The 24,053-nt window shown below is 40.0% G+C and overlaps 1 protein-coding gene across 3 annotated transcripts; it reads left to right on the top strand.

Annotated features, from left to right (window-relative positions):
- Window positions 1-1,083: 1,083 nt before the first annotated feature.
- On the top strand, window positions 1,084-23,481 carry LOC124881925 (NLR family CARD domain-containing protein 3-like). 3 transcript variants are annotated; one of them, XM_047387882.1, is made up of 8 exons: window positions 1,084-1,202; window positions 1,285-1,352; window positions 11,815-12,100; window positions 16,069-17,863; window positions 17,940-18,113; window positions 19,788-19,961; window positions 21,514-21,560; window positions 21,681-23,481. In XM_047387882.1, the coding sequence occupies exons 3-8, from the start codon at window positions 11,824-11,826 to the stop codon at window positions 22,244-22,246; spliced, it is 3,033 nt and encodes a 1,010-aa protein (XP_047243838.1). In that variant the 5' UTR covers window positions 1,084-1,202; window positions 1,285-1,352; window positions 11,815-11,823; the 3' UTR covers window positions 22,247-23,481. The 3 variants fall into 3 exon arrangements, with proteins under 3 accessions (XP_047243838.1, XP_047243839.1, XP_047243837.1); XM_047387883.1 differs by having other exon boundaries at window positions 1,092-1,130; XM_047387881.1 differs by lacking the exons at window positions 1,084-1,202; window positions 1,285-1,352 and having other exon boundaries at window positions 10,774-12,100.
- Window positions 23,482-24,053: the final 572 nt, after the last annotated feature.

The following is a 24,053-nucleotide window of genomic DNA, read 5'->3' as shown; positions in this document are numbered from 1 at the left end:
TTCTAGAGTTAAAGTAAGAAAATGCTAAATTAATAGTGGTTCTGTATTAGACTCAGAAATAAATAGCTCATGTCAAAAAAATATAAAACAAAAGTAATTTTATATTCAATTCAATTCAGCTTAGTGCACAAACCGAGGTCTGTAGAAAACCTTTTTAACCAATTTGAAAAATAAACTGAATCTGACTGCACTGTTTGATTTTTAGGATTAATTGGAATGTATGAACCTGACTTGGAATGTGTATAATTCGATTGAATTGACTTTGTAAAGTGCGTGACATAACATGTGTTGTGAATTGGCGCTATATAAATAAACTGAATTGTAATTGTAACTGTGTTTATGGGACATTTTGACCATTCTTCCAGAAGTACATTTCTGAAGTCAGATGCACTGATGTTGGATGAGAAAATCTGGCTCACAGTAACCAATGTAACTCATCCCAAAGGTGTTTTACTGGCTGTAACTTTCTTCCTCATTAAACTGGCTCATCCATGTCTTTATAGACCTTGGTTTGTGCACTTGTTCGTAGTCATGCTGGGACAGGAAGGGACCATCCACAAACTGTTCCCACAGAGTTACGAGCATAAAACTGCCCCAAAAACCTTTCAACTGGAACTAAGTGGACAAGCCTGACTTCTGTAAAACAGCTCCACACTATAATTCTCCCTACAGAAAATTTTACACTTGACTTTGTAGTTTTCACTTTTTAAAAAACAGCTAATAATAATTTATGATAATTTTATGCACTGTTTTACAAATTCAACATTTTTACCTGGAGTTCTGTTGTGTTTTTCCAAGATGGGTGTTAAAAATCCGTATCTGAGCTTTGATAGACTATATCAGAAAATAAACTGTCAAAATGGTATGAACTGAGGTAATTTTATCAACAATTTCTCAAATTAGTCAAAGAGGAAAATGTTTGTTTATGAGCTGTAGAGTCATTGTATGTAAAGGCGCAACGAGGAGTGTCCAAGTACATCATATGTCTATAGTCAGACTAATAAAGGTTGATGATTTACACAACTTGACAAAGTTTATAGTGCTGTCACACTGAGTTAAAAGTACACCCACATCACCCACATAGCCAGACCTTTAAAACCGCTCCTGCATGAAGAAAGCTCATTCAACAGGTGAAAAACAGTAGTTTCTTTTTTACTTTTTTGGCACTAGCCTAGCAAACAGGAAATGGGCAGAGTGAGAAGGTATGCAGCATATGTATCAAGGTCGGGATAAAACAGGTACGATGGTCATTAAATCTGTTCTCTGTTTGTTCTTCTCCAACAGATACAGTTAAACAGGTGAGCTGAGATAAAAGCTGAGTTATTTCCAAGGCAGTGTTTGCAGCTTTCCAGGTAAGTTGAGCTCTTTGTAACTTTGGACACTGATCAGGGTGATGCTAAACTGCTTAATATTAAAGGTCTGCTGCACAACAAACAAACAGGGTTAATGATAAAGAATATGATAACTGGTAAAACTTTACATAAACTAGTTTCATGATTTGTCCTAAAGGCACATCAAGAAAATTGAAAGGTAAAGAAAAGTGCACGGTAAACGAACGCTAAAACTATAAATAATGTGGTAAAAATGAAAAAGAAACAAGAGGTGTGTGATCGCTATTAGTATAACTGTTACATGATGTTGATCATTTAATTTCACATTAGAGGGATATTTTAATAAAAAGCAATTAGTTTTATTACCCTCGACTGCAACAGGTACAGCCTTCCTCACCTCCCAACATTGGATAAACATGTATATTTATTTCTTCATTGAAACATCCATCCATTCATCCATTCATTGTGTTCAGCAATATGTCTGTTCTGGTTACTCTGTCTGGTGTTTCCTCTCATATTGCTCTGATGGTAGTAGAGAAACTCTCTACTAAGCTGCAATGTGGGGACTAATGATCCTCTTACGCACCAAGTCCAGCTCCAATTTGCTCAATGGGAGGCATGTGAGAATTTCTACGCCTGCCTGATACCTCTCTCAGTGGGCGACCCTAAAGTGGGGGAGAGACAAGCCCCTCTCCAGGAGCTGGGTTCCAGAGCCCAAGATGTGAGTGGAAGTTAGTCCAGCTATATCTAGTCTAATGTTATACATCCCACACCATCTCTGGTCAATTTTCTGCCAATGAAGTTAGTGTCCATGTCCCAAAAGCCAAAAATTACGTTAGCCTGAATCAGCAAGCCCACTTCTTTCCCTGGAGGATGGTGGGTCCACAAGAAGGCGGACTCCTTTTGCCTTTTCAGGGTGAGCCAGGCTGATCCTATGGAGCCAAGGCTTGACCCCCAGGTGCTTATTGGTAAGTTCCCATCCATCATTTGCCCTACAAGATCTTCCCAGGGGTTAAAGGTCCAGACAACATAGCTCTTACTTTAGATCACGAGGCCACTAAAACCACTACACCATGTTTAAGTGACAGTTCTCCAGAAGGTTTACTTGTTATCTGACAAAAAAATGCAAGTTGAAAAGGAAAATATATTTTAGAAGGCTAATTACATAAGAAAGGACAAAAATAACAAACAGCAGTCATAAGGATAGAATTAAAGGTCTGTAATAAAATCTGTGAAGTCAGCCAAAGCTGTTATCTCTGAGGGAGGAGGTCACAGGGAGGTTGCAGTCCAACAACCAATGGTCCTCAACCAGATCAATAGTAAGTAAATGATATATTACATAGAGTTTTTGTTTTAGTTTCCTTCTGTCTCTGGTTTTATCACATTCCGGTTGATTATTATGCTCTACTTGTCACGTTGGTGTTTTGGTGTGGACCAAAGTGCAGACAAGTGCTTGGAAGCAGCATCTTAATAATCCTTCAACTTTATTTTAAGGTCATAAACTTATATAAACACTGCAGGTACTCATGGCAAGGACGAGGGTAGTGAGTGTGAGCGAAGGAACCAGCAAAATACAATGACACAAAACCAACTAATATACTGAGGGATAAGAAAAAGGCAGGTAATCAAAGAAACAGGGAACAGGTGTGACAAGGAGGCATGGAGGCATGGAGGCAGAGGCCAAAACAAATTCCTTGTATGTCCAAAAACGTACTTGGCAATAAAGCTTTTCTGATTCTGATTCTGATTCTGATCAGGTGAACCTAATAAAACTAAAACATGAGGAAGGGGACTAATTGACAAGACAGTGAGCAGACCTAAAAGAAACTATAAATCAAGATAAAATCAAATATAGAATCAAGAATAAACATGAACTAAAGGAAACTGAGAAACTGGAGGTAACGCAACAACCTAAGATCTAAGGACTTAACAAAATGAAACCATAAAGAAACTCTGACTACAAAGTTAACAAACCTAAACCAACACTGATAGAACAAAACGAGGATGAAGCAGAGGAAATGAGGACTAGAATAAAAGTAAACAATAACTAAAGCTAACCTATAAGGAGGGACTGGAGAATAAAGATAAACTAGAGGAACAAAGCTAAGAGGGACAATTAATATAAAGGGGACTAAAACTGAGTAATTAATGACTAAAAGAGGAAAACTAATGATGAGAGGAGTAACAGAAACGAAACTTCGTTCGTTCGTTCGTTTCATCTAGAAAGAAAGAACAGATAAACTCTGAGCCAGTTTTCAAGGTTAGAGTCTGAAAGAGAGAACATAGAGTTAGTCACAGTAGAAGCTCAGTCAATTGCTATATCTAGGAGAGAGAAAGGGTTAAACACTAAAACACAGGGTCATGTGGATCATCAGTAGAGGGTGAGCTTAAGTTGTTGCCAGCAGAAGCTCGGAAGATGCCCCTCTCCAGAAAGGTGTCACAGGTAGACACAGAGCCAGGCCAGGTGTAGCTTCTAGGAGGAGAAAAAAGAGAACAAGGTTAAAAGCTGAAATAACAGCAAATAATGCAGAGTAGTGTGAGAATGTAGCGAAGAGGGTGAAAGTGGTCATTATGTCCTCCAGCAGCCTAAGCCTATAGCAGCATAACTACAGAGATAGCTCAGGATAAACTAAGCCACTCTAACTATAAGCTTTATCAAAAAGGAAAGTTTTAAGCCTAGCCTTAAAAGTAGACAGTTTGTCCATCTAGAGCCCACTGATGGTCATTGTTATACTAAAAACCACAATGATTGGGATACCTCTCTCCGTCAGACTGATTATAACCATTGGAAAAGAGAAGGGGTCATACAGGTAGCAGAAATGGAGGGTGTGTTTGCACCTCAACCATAACTGAGCCGGTTTAGGATAAACCTGACTCCCCCTTACTCCATCCAACAGGGAGGGAGGAAGACAGAGGTAAAAAATAAGGAAGATAGCTCAGGATAACCTAAGCCACTCTAACTATAAGCTTTATCAAAAAGGAAAGTTTTAAGCCTAGCCTTAAAAGTAGACAGGGTGTCTGCCTCACGGACTAAAACTGGGAGCTGGTTCCACAGGAGAGGAGCCTGATAACTAAAGGATCTGCCTCCCATTCTACTTCTAGAGACTCTAGGAACCACCAGTAAACCTGCAGTCTGAGAACGAAGTGCTCTGTTAGGAACATATGGACCAATCAGATCTCTGATGTATGATGGAGCTAGATCATTAAGGCCTTTATATGTGAGGAGGAGAATTTTAAATTCTATTCTGGATTTAACAGGGAGCCAATGAAGGGAAGCTAAAATAGGAGAAATATGATCTCTCTTTTTAATTTTCATCAGAACTCTTGCTGCAGCATTTTGAATCAGCTGAAGGCTTTTAACTGCATTTTGTGGACATCCTGATAGTAAAGAATTACAATAGTCCAGCCTTGAAGTAACAAATGCATGGACTAGTTTTTCAGCGTCACTCCTAGATAGGATATTTCTAATTTTGGCAATGTTCCGGAGATGAAAGAAGGAAATCCTAGAATCCTGTTTAATATAGGATTTAAATGACATGTCCTGGTCAAAAATAACACCAAGGTTTTTAACTTTATTATCGGAGGTCAATTTAATGGCATCCAGGTTAAGTGATTGACTAAGCAGTTTCTTTTTTAAAGACTCCGGTCCAAAGACGACAACTTCTGTCTTGTCTGAATTTAGAAGCAGAAAATTTAAAGTCATCCAAGTTTTTATGTCTTCAAGACATGCTTGTAGTCTATCTAACTGGTTGGGTTCATCAGGATTTATGGATAAGTAAAGCTGAGTATCATCAGCGTAACAGTGAAAATTTATTCTATCTGTCAGACAGATAAAATTTAAACCAGCCTAGCGCTGTTCCCCTGATCCCTACAGCATATTCCAGCCTTTCTAAGAGAATATTGTGATCGACTGGATCAAATGCAGCACTGAGATCTAACAGAACCAGAACAGACACAAGTCCATTATCTGAGGCCATAAGAATATCATTAGTGACTTTCAGCAGAGCTGTTTCAGTGCTATGATGAGCTCTGAAACCTGACTGAAACTCTTCAAACAGGTCATTGCTGTATAAATGCTCACACATTTGATTAGCAACTATTTTCTCAAGAATTTTAGATAAGAATGGAAGATTGGATATACAGTACAGATCAAAAGTTTGGACACATTTTCTCATTCAAAGTTGTCTTTATTTTAATGACTATGAATATTCTAGCTTCACACTGAAGGCATCAAAACTATGAATTAACACATGTGGAATTATATACTGAACAAAAAAGTGTGAAACAACTGAAAATATGTCTTATTTTCTAGGTTCTTCAAAGTAGCCACCTTTTGCTTTGATTACTGCTACACACACTTTTGGCATTCTGTTGATGAGCTTCTAGAGGTAGTCACCTGAAATGGTTTTCACTTCACAGGTGTACCTTGTCAGGTTTAATAAGTGGGATTTCAATCCTTATAAATGGGGTTGGGACCATCAATTGTGTTGTGCAGGAGGTGGATACAGTACACGGCTGATAGTCCTACTGAATAGATTGTTAGAATTTGTATTATGGCAAGAAAAAAGAAGCTAAGTAAAGAAAAACGAGTGGCCATCATTACTTTAAGAAATAAAGGTCAGTCAGTCTGAACAATTGGGAAAACTTTGAAAGTGTCCCCAAGTGCAGTCGCAAAAACCATCAAGTGCTACAAAGAAACTGGCTCACATGAGGACCGCCCCAGGAAAGGAAGACCAAGAGTCACCTCTGCTGCGGACGATAAGTTCATCCGAGTCACCAGCTTCAGAAATTGTAGGTTAACAGCAGCTCAGATTAGAGAACAGGTCAATGCCACACAGAGTTCTAGCAGCAGACACATCTCTAGAACAACTGTTAAGAGGAGACTGTGTGAATCAGGCCTTCATGGTAAAATAGCTGCTAGGAAACCACTGCTGTGGACAGGCAACAAGCAGAAGAGACTTGTTTGGGCTAAAGAACACAAGGAATGGACATTAGACCAGTGGAAATCTGTGCTTTGGTCTGATAGGTCCTGGTTTGAGATTTTTGGTTCCACCCATCGTGTCTTTGTACAGCACGGAAGAGGTGAACAGATGGACTCTACATGCCTGGTTCCCACCGTGAAGCATGGAGGAGGGTGTGTGATCGTGCGGGGGTGCTTTGCTGGTGACACTGTTGGGGATTTATTCAAAATTGAAGGCATACTGAACCAGCATGGCTACCACAGCATCTTGTAGCGGCATGCTATTCCATCCGGTTTGCGTTTAGTTGGACCATCATTTATTTTTCAACAGGACAATGACCCGAAAACACACTTCCAGGCTGTGTAAGGGCTATTTAACCAAGAAGGAGAGTGATGGGGTGCTGCGCCAGATGACCTGGCCTTCACAGTCACCGGACCTGAACCCAATCGAGATGGTTTGGGGTGAGCTGGACCGCAGAGTGAAGGCAAAAGGGCCAACAAGTGCTAAGCATCTCTGGGAACTCCTTCAAGACTGTTGGAAAACCATTTCAGGTGACTACCTCTTGAAGCTCATCAACAGAATACCAAGAGTGTGCAGAGCAGTAATCAAAGCAAAAGGTGGATACTTTGAAGAACCTAGAATATAAGACATATTTTCAGTTGTTTCACACTTTTTTGTTCAGTATATAATTCCACATGATTTAATTCATAGTTTTGATGCCTTCATTGTGAAGCTAGAATATTCATAGTCATGAAAATAAAGACAACTCTTTGAATGAGGTGTGTCCAAACTTTTGGTCTGTACTGTAGGTCTGTAAGCCTGACTGAAACTCTTCAAAGAGGCCATTGCTGTATAAATGCTCACACATTTGATTAGCAACAATTTTCTCAAGAATTTTAGATAAGAATGGAAGATTGGATATAGGTCTGTAATTTATTAAGTCATCTCGATCAAGCGAAGGTTTCTTAAGCAAAGGTTTAATGCAGCTACCTTAAAAGCCTGTGGTACATATACATTTACTAAGGATAGGTTAATCATACCTAAAATGGGGCTGGTAATCAGAGGGAACACTTCCTTAAATAATTTGGTTGGGATTGGGTCTAACATACAAGTTGAAGGTTTAGATGAAGCTAATATTTCTGATAACTCAGGAAGCTCCACAGGATCAAAACAGTCCAAACAGATCAGGTTCTACATTTACTTTCAATGTTGTCTCACTTGCAGAGGATGAAGTAATCATCTTTGGGAGTATGTCAAAGATTTTCTTTTTAATAGAATCAATTTTATTTTGGATGAATCCCATAAAGTCATGACTGCTAAGAGCTAAGGGAATGGATGGCTCAACAGAGCTATGACTCTGTGTAAGTTTAGCAACTGTACTAAAGAGAAACCTAGGATTATTCTTGTTCTCTTCTATTAATGATGAGAAATAAGCTGTTCTGGGTTGGCGAAGTGTCTTTTTATACAACAGTAGGTTATTTTTCCAGATTAAGTAGGAATCCTCTAAGTGTGTAGAGCGCCAATTTCTCTCCAATTTCCTAACATTGTGATTTAAAGTACTCAGCTCTGAATTAAACCAGGGAGCTAGCCTCCAATGAATAATTACCTTCTTTTTCAAGGGGGCTGCATTGTCTAATGCATCACGCAATGATGAAGTAACACTATGAACAAGGGAATCAATTTGTGAAGGGGCAGAAACAGAATTATTGGCCTCCATTGTGTATTTCTGTGATAATGAGGAAATTAAAAGTGGAACAGATTCTTCAAAGGTTGTTACAGCATCGCCTGATAATGATCTACTATAATGAAATTTTCTTTCAGGTGTGGAGTACTTGGTTAAATTAAACTCAAAGGTTATTAAAAAATGGTCAGAAAGGACAGGGTTATGAGAAAATATTGTTATGTCTTTATACTCATTGCCATATGTCAGCACAAGGTCCAGAGAATGAAGACAAAGGTGGGTAGGTTTGTTAATGTTTTGAGCAAAGCCAATTGAGTCTAAGACAGTATTAAAGGCTATATTTAAGCTTTCACTTTCAGGGTCAACATGAATGTTAAAATCCCCCACTATAACAACCTTATCTGTATTTAACACTAAATCAGATAAAAGGTCCGAAAACTGATCTAAAAATTGAGTGTAAGGTCCTGGTGGACGGTAAAAAACAACAAACAGAAGTGGTTTTAGACTAAGGATTACAAACTAAGGATTACATTTTCAAAAGAGTTGTATCTATTGATTGGTCTGGGACTAGTCAATAAATCGGACTGAAAGATGGTTGCTACTCCTCCTCCTCGCCCAGTATTTCGAGGAATGTGAAAATTTAAATAATTAGTAGGAGTTGATTCATTTATAGTAACATAATCCTCTTGCTGTAGCCAGGTTTCTGTGAGGCAAAATAAATCAATCTGATTGTCACAAATCAGGTCACTAACTAGCAATGTCTTTGAAGAGAGAGATCTTATGTTCAGTAGGCCACATTTAATAGTTTTCTTTTCAGTCTGAGTTGTGCTTATTTTTTATTAGATTTTCCTTATTTCCTCGTTTGAGATAATTTAGTGGCCGGGCACTCCCTTAGAGATAGGGTGAGGAGCTCGGCCATCCGGGAGGGGCTCGGAGTAGAGCCGCTGCTCCTCCACATCGAGAGGAGCCAGTTGAGGTGGCTCGGGCATCTATACCGGATGCCTCCTGGACGCCTTCCTCGGGAGGTGTTCCAGGCACGTCCCACCGGGAGGAGGCACAGGGGACGGCCCAGGACATTGCGGAGGGACTATGTCTCTCGGCTGGCCTGGGAACGCCTTGGGCTCCCCCTGGAGGAACTGGAGGAGGTGTCTGGAGAGAGGGACGTCTGGGCGTCTCTGTTGAGTCTGCTGCCCCCGCGACCCGTTCCCGGATAAAGTAGAAGACGACGAGTACGAGTACGAGATAATTTTTTAATCTATTCAATTTTGGCTGTGGGCGAGACACTGTCTTAATAGGATAATGGGTGGGGAGCAGTACAGAAGCTCCAGAGAGGAGTGTTAAACTACGACCCTGCTTCCTAGTCTGAACCCTGGGTTGTCAGAGGTTTGGAGAACTAATAAATTCTGCCAGATTCCTAGAAAGAAGAGCTGCTCCATCCAAAGTGGGATGGATGCCGTCTCTCCGGATCAGACCAGGTTTTCCCCAAAATATTCGCCAATTATCAATGTAGCCCACATTGTTTTCTGGACACCACCTAGACAGCCAGTGGTTGAATGACAGCATGCGGCTGTAGGATCTCTGCTCCTCCCCTTCTGGTTGGTTCTGGCAGCTCATTGTCTGCAGCTGCAACGCATTCTCCTAATGAGCTCATGGGCTTCTTAAGGTAGCTGCTGATACAGACCTTTGCTGGAACATAACCTCAGTTATGTGGACTCCTGTCTGCCTGCCTATCCGTCTGCCTGCCTGTCTGCCTGTCGACCTGCCTATCGGCCTACCTGCCTGCCAACATCTGGTAATACTCCCTCCTAAGGACTGCACTGTAAATATTCTCATCACCAGTACTCTCTCTCTCTCTCCTTGGATTCCTGGGTTTACCTCCTCCTCCTCTGGATTCTGGACAACTCCAACTCAAGATTCCTTAAACAAAGTCTACAGTAGAAATAAACCTAATTTACCGTCTTATCCTGTGTGCTGAGTCTGTTTCATCCTGGTTTTTGTTCTACTTCGACTATTTAAGCAATTCATGATAGCGGCTAAACATGCCGTCACTGGTCAGATCAGGGAGGGGACCAGAGAAAATGACGGAGTCCGACATTGTTTTGGCAAAATTACACACCGAAGCAACACTAACTTGGGTGACCTCCGATTGACGTAACCGTGTGTCATTACTGCCAGCGTGAATAACAATCTTACTGTATTTACGCTGATCCTTAGCCAGCAGTTTCAGGTATGATTTGATATCGCCCGTTCTGGCCCCTGGCAGACATTTGACTATGGTTGCTGGTGTCTCTAGTGCCACATTTCTGACTATGGAGCTGCCAATTACCAGAGTTGGCTTCTCAGCGGGTGTGTCACTGAGCGGGGAAAATCTGTTAGAAACACAGATGGATTGGTGGTGACCTGTGGGCTGGTATCTAGGACTATGCTTTCTACGTTCCGTCACACCGCCGGCCTGAGACCCTGGCTGCGCGGGCTCTGCTGAAGAACTCCTACGGGGAGCTACCCATGGTGGCTCCGCCTCCAATTCCGACAATCTCGCCTCCAAAGCCACAAAAATGCTACATTTATTACACGTACCATTATCACTAAAGGAGGCAGAGGAGTAACTGAACATCTGACACAGAGAGCAGGAGAGAGGAGAAGACTCAGAGAGAGAAACAGCAGAACGGATAGCCATGGTGGAGCTAAAGTTAACGCTAAGCTAGCGACCCCTTACCACTACTAGAAAAAAACGTGTAAAACACGGAGAGTCCCCAAATGTTAAAAACAGCAACAGAAAGTATGTGTTTTAACATGCTTATGTATTAGAACAAGTAAGAGGTATCACAGTAGAGAGAAATCTGATCAAACGAGAGAGTTTCACACACCAAACAATTCACCGAGTGCAACAGCGAAAACAGGAAGTGACAAATACGCCTTACCACACCTGTGGTAAGGCGTAAATAGGAGAGTTGAAAGGAACCAATACAAAACATGAACATAAAACGAGAGCAAAGCTAAGGAACCAGAGGACTATAATAATAATAATAATAATAATAATAATAATAATAATATTAATAATAATAATGAAACCATTGTAAGTACATAAATAGGAAAGAAACACTAAGGGCGAGAGGAGAACACACTGGGAGGCAAAAGGAAACCAGAACTGTCAGAAAACAGAAAGCAATAAACATGAATACAAAACCACAAACAAGAACATCTAGCAAAACAAAACACAAAACCACAAAGTCCAAAATGTCACATCCTGACACTAATGGTACTCACGTTCATTTCCTTTACTTCATTGTTGTTAGTAAGGTTTTACCTTATGAGGTAATTCCTTTAGGTTTAGTTTTGTTTATTTTTTTGTGTTCTGTTTCTTATGTATTCTAGTTTATTACCTTAGGTTTGTATTTGTCCTTTTCCCTCGGTTAAGTGTAACATTGTGTCTTACTTTAGCCCCCTCTGTGTTAAATAGTCTCCCTCCCTCCGACTCCCTGCTTATCTTCTTCCTCAGCTTCTCCATATTGTCTCCTGATTAAGACTCCAGCATCCAATGGTATTTTCCACCATTTCTTTATTACTTTTGTTCACTATTGGTCATCTTTCTTTGCTGGACCCTCTTGTTACACTTCCCGTTTTATTTGGTTTGCCTGCATGTTCCTACATGCTTTCCTTACCCTGCTTGTTAAAATGTTCTTTAAAATTACACCAGCGTCTTGAAATTGCAATTAATAAAAAGTCTCCAGTAAGTGAAGAGAGTTTTAATATGTTGCCATTTTGTGTTATAATCCATAAAAAAATTTTAAGCTATTCCTGTTGACAAAAACATTGATGAACTGTTCTTGGATGTATGCAGGAAGAAAAGATGACAGCATCTACAGGGTATCTGCTGGAAATTCTTGAGAATCTAGAAGCAGAGGAGCTGAAAAAATTCAAATGGTACCTGCAGCAGCATGGTACCCTGGAAAACTTTCCTGCGATCCCAAAGAGTCGACTGGAAAATGCGGACAGGGAGGACACTATTGATCAGATGGTCCTCACCTACTGTATAAACACCGTTGAAATTGCTAAAATTGTCCTTGGGAAGATATACAGAAATGACCTTGTGGAGAACTTATCACAGAAGTCTTTAAAACCTGCAGGTGAGTCATGGAAATAAGTTTTAAATTGAAGGGGCAGATTACAGAATCACAGGATTATGAAATAAATGATATACTTCACGTTTATATTTTTGTTGTTTTTGATGATTTTGGCTTACAGCTAATGAAAACACAAACCTCTGATATTTTAGAAAATTCATAGATCCCATTAACCAATAAATAAATACATTCTAAATATATTAATGTTATGGCCTATAAAACTATGGGAACGCTGCTGACTTGACAGGAGGATAGGCCACCAAAGGTCACTGTTAAACAAGCTTGCTGTTCACAAAGACCTGCATCCTAAGATTTTAATGGAAAGTTGGGTGGAGGAAAAAGTGTTGTAGAAAAAAAAAAAAAACAATAGCCAAGTGTGAGTATGAAACAACACCCGTTCAAGAAGTTGAGGGAGACTCGCAAGTTGTGGGTTGCTGTTGGAGTCAGTGGTCCAAAATCCTCTTTTTGCATAAAAGTGAGTTTTGCATTTTATTTGGAAATCAATGTCCTAGAGTCTGGAGTAGCAAGGAAGAGGTTCAGAATCCAAGATGACTGAATACCAGCATGAAGTTCCCACAATCAAAGATGAGTTGGTGGAACCATGTTATTTGCTGCTGTTGGTCCACTGTGTATTATCAGGTCCTAAGTCAGTGCAGCTGTCTAATGGTGCGTTCACACCGAATGCCGATTCAATTCAAATTCAAATTCAAAGATACTTTATTGATCCCTGAGGGGAAATTAGAATTCCAGTACAACCCATCCAAACATACATCATGACACAAGACAAGGGGGGGACGGGTCACCGAGGCTTTGCTGCCCACTCACAGGCACTGCCCTTGCTAGATGAGAAAAGAGGCCATATTAGGTAAGTAGAGGGAAAAAATCATATTTCACACTTTATCCTTAGCAGGATACAGTTTGAGATAGCAAAAAACCTCAGCACAAAGAAGAAACAAGTTTACAAAACAACATCATGCCGGGAATGGTGAAGGTGGTGTGAGGGGGTGCATATGTTTATCTTGAGCATGTGTGTGTGCAAGTGAGTGTGTGCAAGTAAGTCCATGAAGCACTGTCACAGAGGCCATTGTCCTTGATGGTACGTTGGAATGTTCATCAACTGGCCACAAAGTTCTGAGCAGATCCACAGATGTCCTCAGGTAAGGGAGGGGGCAGAGGGAGCAGAGCGTCATGTTTACATAACTTCCAGGAGAGGTTGAAGATAGACAGCCATCAAGGCCGTGCAGGGGAACCAGATTCAGAAAAACAATAATTATTTGGGTTAGGCTGACTCTTAATTTTCCATCAGCCTTGAGAGTCTCGCTGGTGCTTCTCAAAGACGAATCCAAACAGACAAATTCCTGGTCTTTCGCCAGATCCGAGCGCACAACTTTCTCCAAGATTTATCCCATTTCACCCCTGAGTCCAGGAACCGCAACCTGCCTGCAATCCTGTGTAAGGATCACATCCAGTCTGCGATTCAGCTCATGTAACATCTCAGTCTGAGTGCCGATCGTTCTGAAGATCCCATCACACATGCCAGGCAGCCTCGCAATTGCCAGAACAGCTGATGACATTCTCCGAATTTCTTGATATGCCAGGTAACCGCTGACTCCAAAAAGCAAAAATCCTGATATCAAACATCCAATTATATACATATCTTCCACATCCTCGACTGACATTATCGACAAACACACAATCCTCCACTCCCGCTTCGCTCGGCACGCCTTCCGCGCTGCGTCCTCCGTCTCCTTCGGACTGCGCTGCGCCGCTCTGCTCCTGAACGCGGCTCTACATAGAGATAACATGTAAATCAGCTGCTCCTATCGCAGAATCCGCGTTCGGTGTGAACGCACCATAAAAGATCATTTTTGAGCTCTTTAAAGTTCCCTCTGCTGACAAACCCATTTGGAGATGCTGATTTTGTCCTCTAGCAGGACTTGGCACATGCCCACATTTCCAACAGTACCAACACCGGCTTTAATGACTATGGTATCAGCTGCAAAGTGGACTGAACCAAACCCCCAGAAAATCTAGGGGCAAAGGAAAATGAGAGACACAGGAACCATTAATGCATAGGAAGGTTGCTATCAAATCAACCTGGGCGTCCTGAACACCTTAGCAGAACCACAGTCCTGATCTCCTCTATACCACACTGCTTTGATGAAACCCAACAATTCTGCATTAAAATTCTATTCTTATAGCTCTAACATAATATTAAAATATTCCATTGTTTTTTTACTGAAAATAAAACATATATAAATTAAGATGTGTGTTGAACTCTAAAAGTACAGGTCCTTCTCAAAATATTAGCATATTGTGATAAAGTTCATTATTTTCCATAATGTCATGATGAAAATTTAACATTCATATATTTTAGATTCATTGCACACTAACTGAAATATTTCAGGTCTTTTATTGTCTTAATACAGCTCATGAAAACCCAAAATTCCTATCTCACAAAATTAGCATATTTAATCTGATCAATAAATTAAAAGTGTTTTTAATACAAAAAACATCAACCTTCAAATAATCATGTACAGTTATGCACTCAATACTTGGTCGGGAATCCTTTGGCAGAAATGACTGTTTCAATGCGGCGTGGCATGGAGGCAATCAGCCTGTGGCACTGCTGAGGTCTTATGGAGGCCCAGGATGCTTCGATAGCGGCCTTTAGCTCATCCAGAGTGTTACCAGTGGTTTTGGTCCTGTGAGCAGGTGCCGGGTCGTGCTGAAAAATGAAATCTTCATCTCCATAAAGCTTTTCAGCAGATGGAAGCATGAAGTGCTCCAAAATCTCCTGATAGCTAGCTGCATTGACCCTGCCCTTGATAAAACACAGTGGACCAACACCAGCAGCTGACACGGCACCCCAGACCATCACTGACTGTGGGTACTTGACACTGGACTTCTGGCATTTTGGCATTTCCTTCTCCCCAGTCTTCCTCCAGACTCTGGCACCTTGATTTCCGAATGACATGCAGAATTTGCTTTCATCCGAAAAAAGTACTTTGGACCACTGAGCAACAGTCCAGTGCTGCTTCTCTGTAGCCCAGGTCAGGCGCTTCTGCCGCTGTTTCTGGTTCAAAAGTGGCTTGACCTGGGGAATGCAGCACCTGTAGCCCATTTCCTGCACACGCCTGTGCACGGTGGCTCTGGATGTTTCTACTCCAGACTCAGTCCACTGCTTCCACAGGTCCCCCAAGGTCTGGAATCGGCCCTTCTCCACAATCTTCCTCAGGGTCCGGTCACCTCTTCTCGTTGTGCAGCGTTTTCTGCCACACTTTTTCCTTCCCAAAGACTTCCCACTGAGGTGCCTTGATACAACACTCTGGGAACAGCCTATTCATTCAGAAATTTCTTTCTGTGTCTTACCCTCTTGCTTGAGGGTGTCAATAGTGGCCTTCTGGACAGCAGTCAGGTCGGCAGTCTTACCCATGATTGAGGTTTTGAGTGATGAACCAGGCTGGGAGTTTTAAAGGCCTCAGGAATCTTTTGCAGGTGTTTAGAGTTAACTCGTTGATTCAGATGATTAGGTTCATAGCTCGTTTAGAGACCCTTTTAATGATATGCTAATTTTGTGAGATAGGAATTTTGGGTTTTCATGAGCTGTATGCCAAAATCATCCGTATTAAGACAATAAATGACCTGAAATATTTCAGTTAGTGTGCAATGAATCTAAAATATATGAATGTTAAATTTTCATCATTACATTATGGAAAATAATGAACTTTATCACAATATGCTAATATTTTGAGAAGGACCTGTAGATCAATGGTAGTTGGAGTGGAAAGAATGGGCTAATCAAGTTGTAAAGGACCTCTGGACTAAAAAAGTTAATTTTCAAAATATCTTCTCGGCTAAGATGAGACATGTACTGCACAACCTTAAATAGTTCTTCCCTCACCTGGAGTGGCTAGGTAGAACGGTTCCTGTGAGATCTGTTTATCTTCTTGCTGTTGTTCTTCCTGTAGATATCCTTGGCGAGTGTCAACGAAAACTCAAATCCAGGCTGCAAATAAAGTACCAATATGTGTTGGAGAAAATCACAAAAACACAAAATTCTAAACTTCTTAACGACATCTACACAGAGATTTACATCACAAAGGAGCAAACTGGAGAGATCAACGAGGAGCATGAAGTGAGACGGATTGAAATGGTGTCCAGTAAACCAGGAGCTGTAGAAACAACAATCAGCCAAGAAGACCTCTTTAAAACTTTCATGTCAACAGAAGGACCAGTGAAAGCAGTGATAACAAAGGGAGTGGCTGGCATTGGGAAAACAATCTTGACACAGAAGTTTATTCTGGACTGGGCTGAATACAAGGCCCACCAAAACTTCCAGTTTGTTTTTCCATTCACTTTCAAAGAACTAAATTTGCTGAAGCAGAAAAGGTTCAGCCTGCTGGGGCTTATTCATCACTTCTTTCCAGAAACTAAGGAAGCAGGAATCTGCAGGTTTGAAGAGTTCAAGACTGTGTTAATCTTTGATGGTCTGGATGAGTGTCGACTCCCTCTGGACTTTTGTAGCAATGAGATTCTGACTGAGTCTACAGAGTCTACCTCAGTGGATGTACTGCTCACCAACCTAATCATGGGCAAGCTACTTCCCTTTGCTCACCGCTGGATAACCACCCGACCTGCAGCAGTCAATCAGATTGATTCTGATTTTGTTGGTATAGTGACAGAGGTCAGAGGGTTCACTGACCCTCAGAAGGAGGAGTACTTCCAGAAGAGATTTACTAATGAGGAGCAGGCCAGCAGGATCATCTCTCACATCAAGGCATCCCGAACCCTCCACATCATGTGTCACATTCCAGTCTTCTGCTGGATCACTGCTACAGTTCTGGAGAGAGTGTTAAAAAAAGGACAAGAAAGTGAGCTGCCTAAGACCCTCACAGAGATGTACATCCACTTCCTGGTGGTTCAGACCAAACTGAAAAATGTTAAGTATCATGAGAAATCAGACCCAGGTGCACACTGGAATCCAGAAAACAAGGAGATGATCAAGTCTCTTGGAAAGCTGGCTTTTAATCAGCTGCAGAAAGGAAACCTAATCTTCTATGAATCAGACCTGGAAGAGTGTGGCATTGACATCACAGAGGCCTCGGTGTACTCAGGAGTGTTTACAGAGATCTTCAAAGAGGAGATTGGGCTGTATTGGAACAAATACTTCTGCTTTGTCCATTTGAGCATTCAGGAGTTTCTGGCTGCTCTTCATGTTCATTTGACCTTTAACAACTCTGGGGTCAACTTGTTGGAAGAGGACCAGCCCTGTGAAAGTGAAGTCCCTAAATACAAATATGAACCAAATTATCTCTACCAAAGAGCTGTGGACAAAGCCTTACAAAGTCAAAATGGACACCTTGACTTGTTCCTCCGATTCCTTCTGGGTTTATCGCTGGAAACCAACCAGTGTCTTCTAAGAGGCCTGCTGTCACCACAAAAAAAGAATTCAAAAACCGTTCAGCACACAGTCCAGTACATCAAGGAGAAGGTCAGCAAGGGCTTCTCTCCAGAGCGAAGCATCAATATGTTCCATTGCCTGAATGAACTGAAGGATCGCTCTCTTGTCAATGAGATTCAATGGTATTTGAAGTCTGGAAGCCTTCGTGCAGACAAGCTGTTTCCTGCTCACTGGGCAGCTCTGGTCTTTATTTTAATGTCTTCAGAAAAAGATCTGGATGAGTTTGACTTAAAGAAGTACTCTGCATCAGAAGAGGCTCTTAGGTGGCTGTTGCCAGTGGTCAAAGTCTGTAGAAAAGCTTGGTAGGTAGAAAAGACAGACATAAATAGTTTCTTCTTTGTAATGAATGAATGCTCATTGTCTGTATATTTGTTTCAGTCTGCATGCCTGTAACCTATCTGAGAGAGGTTGTGAAGCCCTGTCTTCAGTTCTTAGCATCCAGTCGTCTGGTCTGAGAGAACTGGACCTGACAAACAACGACCTACGAGATTCAGGGGTGAAACTTCTCTCTGTTGGTCTAAAGAGTCCATACTGTCAACTGGAAACTCTCAGGTCAGGTTTCAGATGTCATACAATATCCCGTTTTCCACTGAAAGCCCAGGATTGAAAGAACCTGGATTTGTTTTATCTGGGTAATAGGAATCCCAGGGAATCTGGTACATTATTTTTCCATTGCCACGGACCATTTATTTAAATCACCCTAATGACATATGGAGAAGTTGTAAAGAAAACTGCAATACAGCTTCATTCCAGCAGATACCATTACTCCTTTAATCCGTTTAAAAGACTCCTAGCTAATAAATAATTTATTTGTTTGTTTCAATTGATAATAGATAATGAGAAGCTTTATTGTTATACAGTTGAATAAGTCATTCAATTATTCCTTAGAATGTACTGGATCCATGAGCAGCATAAGTTTAAATCATTATTTTACATTAAATGTTTTACCAACCTGCATCTGGCCAGAGTCGTTGTTTTACAACTGCAAGATTAATTTACAAGAACTACTAAACACTGATTAACACAATCAAATGTCTTTTATTTTTGTCAGGTAAACTCATATCAGATAATAACCGACCATTTTCTTTGTAAAAAATGTATTTATTAGACAAAAAAACTTATGATCAGTCCAGAAGTACAGGGAATTGATACCTTGACTGTCTAATCATAAGCAAATATTTATACAAAGCAGAAGGTGTGTAGACAGTAGAGCAGACGATGGCAGGACATAAAAAAGATCAGAGCTTCTGAGAATCTTTGTCCAAACCTGGAACAGTGGTTTCTCCTCCTGCAGAGCTGTCTGCATAAAACTATGAAAAATTTTTAATATTAGATAAATAAATACAAGAGTTCATACTCCCCTAACTTAGGTTTACACTACCTTAGGTATTTTATAGTGCTCTGATCATCAGCACTGCATTAAATTATTTGTCTTACAGAAATGTGGCGAAATAGTTAATAATTAATGCCAACAATAACTTAAAATGTCACAAATTTCCTAGGAAAAATATTGTGTTTTATTTTCTGGTACTTGCGATTACTGTGTACATACCTACTAAAAGCTTTATATTCACTTTCAGCTGCCAAGAACAGATAACATGTAGCAGGAAATCCTAGAGTGCAGGGCTGAGATCAGGCAGTGGTTTGTGGGAAAGTCCCAGTCCAGCTGCCTGGTTAGCTTAGCTTAGCTTAGCTTAGCAGCCAGACCAGCCTGTAAGCGTTGCTCCGAAAACCCAGAAAAAAACATTTAATGTAGGCTCATTTTTGATGAACTGAGTGCACAAATAAAGTTTTGAGCTCTACTTTCTCGCTTAAAACATCTTGTTCGAAATTTTGTGACAAATTAATGGTATGAAAACGATTAATTTGTCTAGTAACCTTTGCCATTACTGCAGCTGCTGGTGCCAAGCCTCGCTGCACACAGCTCTGCCCCTTTAACAAATCTCAGGTAAAGCTGGAAAGACCTACTCCAGAGTCGAACCACTTACCTGTGAAAGTAAAGCCCCTGGATAGTGAAATTATCCAGGTAAATTTGTATTGACCTGGGCTTTATTTTTATTTATTAAGCAGTTAAAAATGGGCTGTGGATGGATTTTGGAATCTAAAGTATCAAATTAGCCTTAATAATTCAAGGAATTAGACATTTGAAGCTTAGAAATGAAACAGGTGAAAAGCAGTCTATTGAAAATTACAATATTTAGACTGTATCTTTCTGAATGATTACAGGCTTTCAGGCTGTCTAATCACAGAGGATGGGTGTGCTTCTCTGGCTTCAGCTCTTGGATCAAATCCCTCCCACCTTAAGGAGCTGGACCTGAGCTACAACCATCCAGGAGACTCAGGAGTGAAGATTTTATCTGCTGGATTACAGGATCCAAACTGGATGCTCAAGACTCTCAAGTATGTTGCCTAGCTGTTAGCTCTGTAGGTGATAAGGATTGCCTTTCTGCTACTATCTTCACTGTGGTCCACCAAAGAAATTCAAGATACTGAACATTTTGGAAGTACAGCTGCACCTGTAGGATATTTAGTAATCAAGTACTTTGGTGTCATGGTTCGGTCATATATTTTGAAAGAGAGAAATCCCGTCCAGCAGATAAAGTGTCGTCTAGACTGATTGGAGAACACCAACAATCGGTTTAATTCCTGTACAGCAGGCAGGTACAGTGGATTGCCACTATTGTTTTAAACTACAACTCTCATTGCCTTTACAGAGAATTTGAGCACTGACATATTTATGGTTTCGGTTAAGTTACTGTTGCCTTTCTGTCATATCAAAGAAGTTTGCCTATTGTCCCTTGACATTTGACATCTAGAAGGCATTGTTTTCATCCACACAGCTTTTGCTCTAAGAATATTTTATCTAGTTTGGAACATCCTCTGTAAACCTGAGCGATGTGAGTAAAAAGCCATGCAGATCAAAGTTTCTAAAATACTCAGACCAGCCTGTCAACCATGCCATGTGCAAAGTCACTTTAATCTCTTTTCTTCCTCATTCAAAAAGTCGTCTTCTAAATGTCTTGATGCCTAAATACTTCATGTCGATTTGCTATTTGTTTGCTCTCCTAGCTATTAGAGAGGTCTGGGAGCTATACAGAGTAAAATGAAGTTTTTTCCTGATTTAGGCTTTTCTGTTTTTACAAAATTTTTTAATTCAATAGTTAACCCTATTTTATTGTATGTTGCTGGTGTCTGGGGTTTTTGAGGAAATTAAACATATCAGCTCTCTTCAGAATAGAACTGTTAGATGCTTCTTAGGTTCTCACAAGTTCACTGCCAAACTGGCGGCTGAAGGCCACATGGGATGGGAGAAATTGCCACATTATTAGTCACTTCTGATCTAAACTATATTTACAGAAACAAATTGGGTAGGTATAAAGGTCTCCCTGAAGAGGAGAGAGTTTGTGTTTTTTGTTACTTGAATGAGGTGGAAGATAAGTATCATTTTGTTCTTTGCTGTCCTTTTTCCTCTGATTTAAGACTTTCTTTATTTGAATGTATTAATAGAGGTAACACAGATGTGTTTGGTTTTCTGAGGATACAATTTTAAAGTGAATGTATGATAGTGACAATTTTGCATCTGTTGCTTTTATTTGTAAAGCGAGGGGAAAAAAGACAGCGGGTGTTTTATGCTGCTTGAATTTAAAAATGTATTGACATTTTTTGTGTAGCATGTGGTCTGAATGTGACCATCTTGTTTTGTTTGTGGAGTGTCTTATAAGCCCATGTGGTCTTGGCACAAAAGGTGCATGACATTTAAATAAAATGTATTAACAAGCAAGTTAAAAGACGTAAAGAAAATGTTTAGCTCGCCTGTTTTTGTTTTTACACACTTCAAAAAATAAGATGTGCCTAATAAACATGTAGGTGAATACATTTATTCGGAGTAAAATCTTATTCAGATTAACAGCTGAACATCAAAATAATCAATGCTGTGTCTGTGTTCCTTCAGTGTGGACCACTGTGGAGAGCACAGACTGAAACCTGGCCTAAAAAAGTGTGAGTTGGGATCCAGTTTGATCCATGAAATCACAAACAGGTTATGTCTTACCCTCACATATCTTTTTTCAACTGATTCAGTTTAACAGAATACATGCTGTGTCTTGTTATGTCCATTAGATGCTTATGAGCTGACACTGGACCCAAACACAGCTCACACCAAACTCAAAGTCTCTGATGACCTAAAAGAGGCGAGACGAGTGAAAGAAGATCAACCATACCTCGACCATCCAGACAGATTTGATTACAACTGTCACCTATTATGCCAGCAGGGTCTGACTGGGCGCTGCTACTGGGAGGTTAACTGGGAAGGGATGGTTCACATAGCAATGACTTACAAGAGGATCCAAAGGAAAGGAAACAGCATCCACTGCAAGCTTGGGGGATTAAAACAGTCATGGAGTCTGATCTGTGGCTCTGATGGTTACTTTATCCGGGATGATAATAAAGAGGCACCTGTCTCCTGTCCTTCCTCCTTTCCCTCATCATCTCTCTCCTGGCAATCCTTGGTCTCTAACAGAGTTGCTGTTTATGTGGACAGTCCTGCTGGAATCCTGTCCTTCTACAGAGTCTCGTCTGACACACTGACTCATCTCCACACCATCAAAACTACATTCATGGAGCCCCTTTATCCTGCGTTTGGCTTTCGCAAATCTAATTCCTCAGTGTCTTTATGTTCTCTGTAGAACATAAAACCTAGTTTTTGAAAATTGCTTCAATGCATTGCAAAAGCATTTATTTCTCTTTGAGTTGTTTTCACTTTTTGTCATTTTAGAACCACAATTTAATTAATTTTGGAGGGATTTATGTGACTGGCCAACAAAAAGTAGGGCATAAATGTAAAATAAACAACAATTTAATAAACAATTACACATTGAAAAACCTTACAAATAAAAATCGGAAAAGTGTGGCATGCATTTATATTGAGGCCTCTTGAGTCAATACTTTGTAGAACTGCATTTGGCTGCAGTTCCAGCTGCAAATCATTTGGATAATGTCTCTACCGGCTTACATCTAAAGACTGACATTTTTGTTTTTTCCCCTTTTTCAAATCATAGCTTTCAGAGTATAAAGGGCAAAATACATAAACATGATACACTTTTCAGCTTTTTCATTTTTGGATAAAACTTTGTTAAATTTCCTTCTACTTTGTAATTATGCACTACTATGTGTTTGTCTAAAATCCAGAGCAAATTAATTGAAGTTTTTGGTTGTAAAGTGAAAAAGTATGAACACGTTGAAGGGTTGTAAAGTTTTTCGAGGGATCGTACATCATCTGATATGATCTTACATCTGATTTATGCAAAATGTTTTACATAAATCTTTTCCTACCCTGCCTGATATAATCACTGGACATTTTAGAGCATTCTAACCCATCGTTGAAACTAATCATTAAAACTAATGAAGAATAAAATCAATTGTAATATTTGAGCTTTTGTCAAAGACTTACCGTGTACAAAGTGCAAGCTGATTGTAAGATAATCTTTATGAGTACAATTTTGATACGTATGTTGTTTTTACCCCCTCTGCTGGACAAATGATAGAACTACACCCTCTGAGATCAAGTTATATTAAAAGGTTGTTTAAACATAAAAGACACAACAACAAAAGCTTTCATGTATTTTTCTGTGGATGTTATTTTTTACTGTTTTACCAGAATTAAACAGTATTTCTCTATGTAAGCTAAGCTCAAACAGAGGATGTCAAAATCAGTTTCAAGTGCTCACAGCACACGAACAATAAGAATGAAAATAAAACCTTTAAAAGAAATTAAAAAGGATAAAGGTATGTACATTTATTTAGCATAATGCCAGATTCATACATACCACTGTCTCATGACTTGTAGAAATAACAGGAATCTGGGAGCTTTAATCATGACCTGCTTCAGATTAAACTGGTTTGGCACCATTTTACACCAAAATTTGTGTGTCTTCATAAAACAAACAGTCTTGAACACTTAAATGTATCACATTTAAAGTTTTAAAATTCTAACTTTTCAGATCTAAAATTGTAAATTAACGTTGGAAGCTTGAAAGAGACTAACATTATTTCAGTGCATTCAGTAAATAACTCGTGCCTCTGATTGCTCGTATGCTTTCTCCCCTTGCTCTCTGTTTGCTTGCATTCCTTTACTCTTGAATGTTTAGACTACAGACTACAGAAAGGCTGGACTGAGAAAAAAGGCTGGACTAAACTACTTTAAATTAGTATCACTCAAGGATTTTTCAGAGGATTCTTTCAAGCATTTATTTTAATGTAATCACTTTTTGAAAGAAGGACCAGATGACGCTAGGAACAGAAACACTTTTCATGGCAGTACTAGCTGCATAATTACAAGATGCCTCCCTTTTCCAGAGATGAATGGGACAAATAACAGTTATAGAAATGAAAATTCTTCGACTTGAAGTGAATGTGGAGGTAAATGCTGAGTATAGAAATGAAACAACCCTACCGATGATTTTAAACAGTAATAAGACTGACAGACAATTACCT

This window comes from Girardinichthys multiradiatus, chromosome 15, assembly GCF_021462225.1.
Source record: "Girardinichthys multiradiatus isolate DD_20200921_A chromosome 15, DD_fGirMul_XY1, whole genome shotgun sequence".
NCBI lineage: Eukaryota > Metazoa > Chordata > Actinopteri > Cyprinodontiformes > Goodeidae > Girardinichthys > Girardinichthys multiradiatus.
The sequence above is the reverse complement of the archived record's forward strand: the minus strand, read 5'-3'. Positions and strand labels throughout refer to the sequence as shown.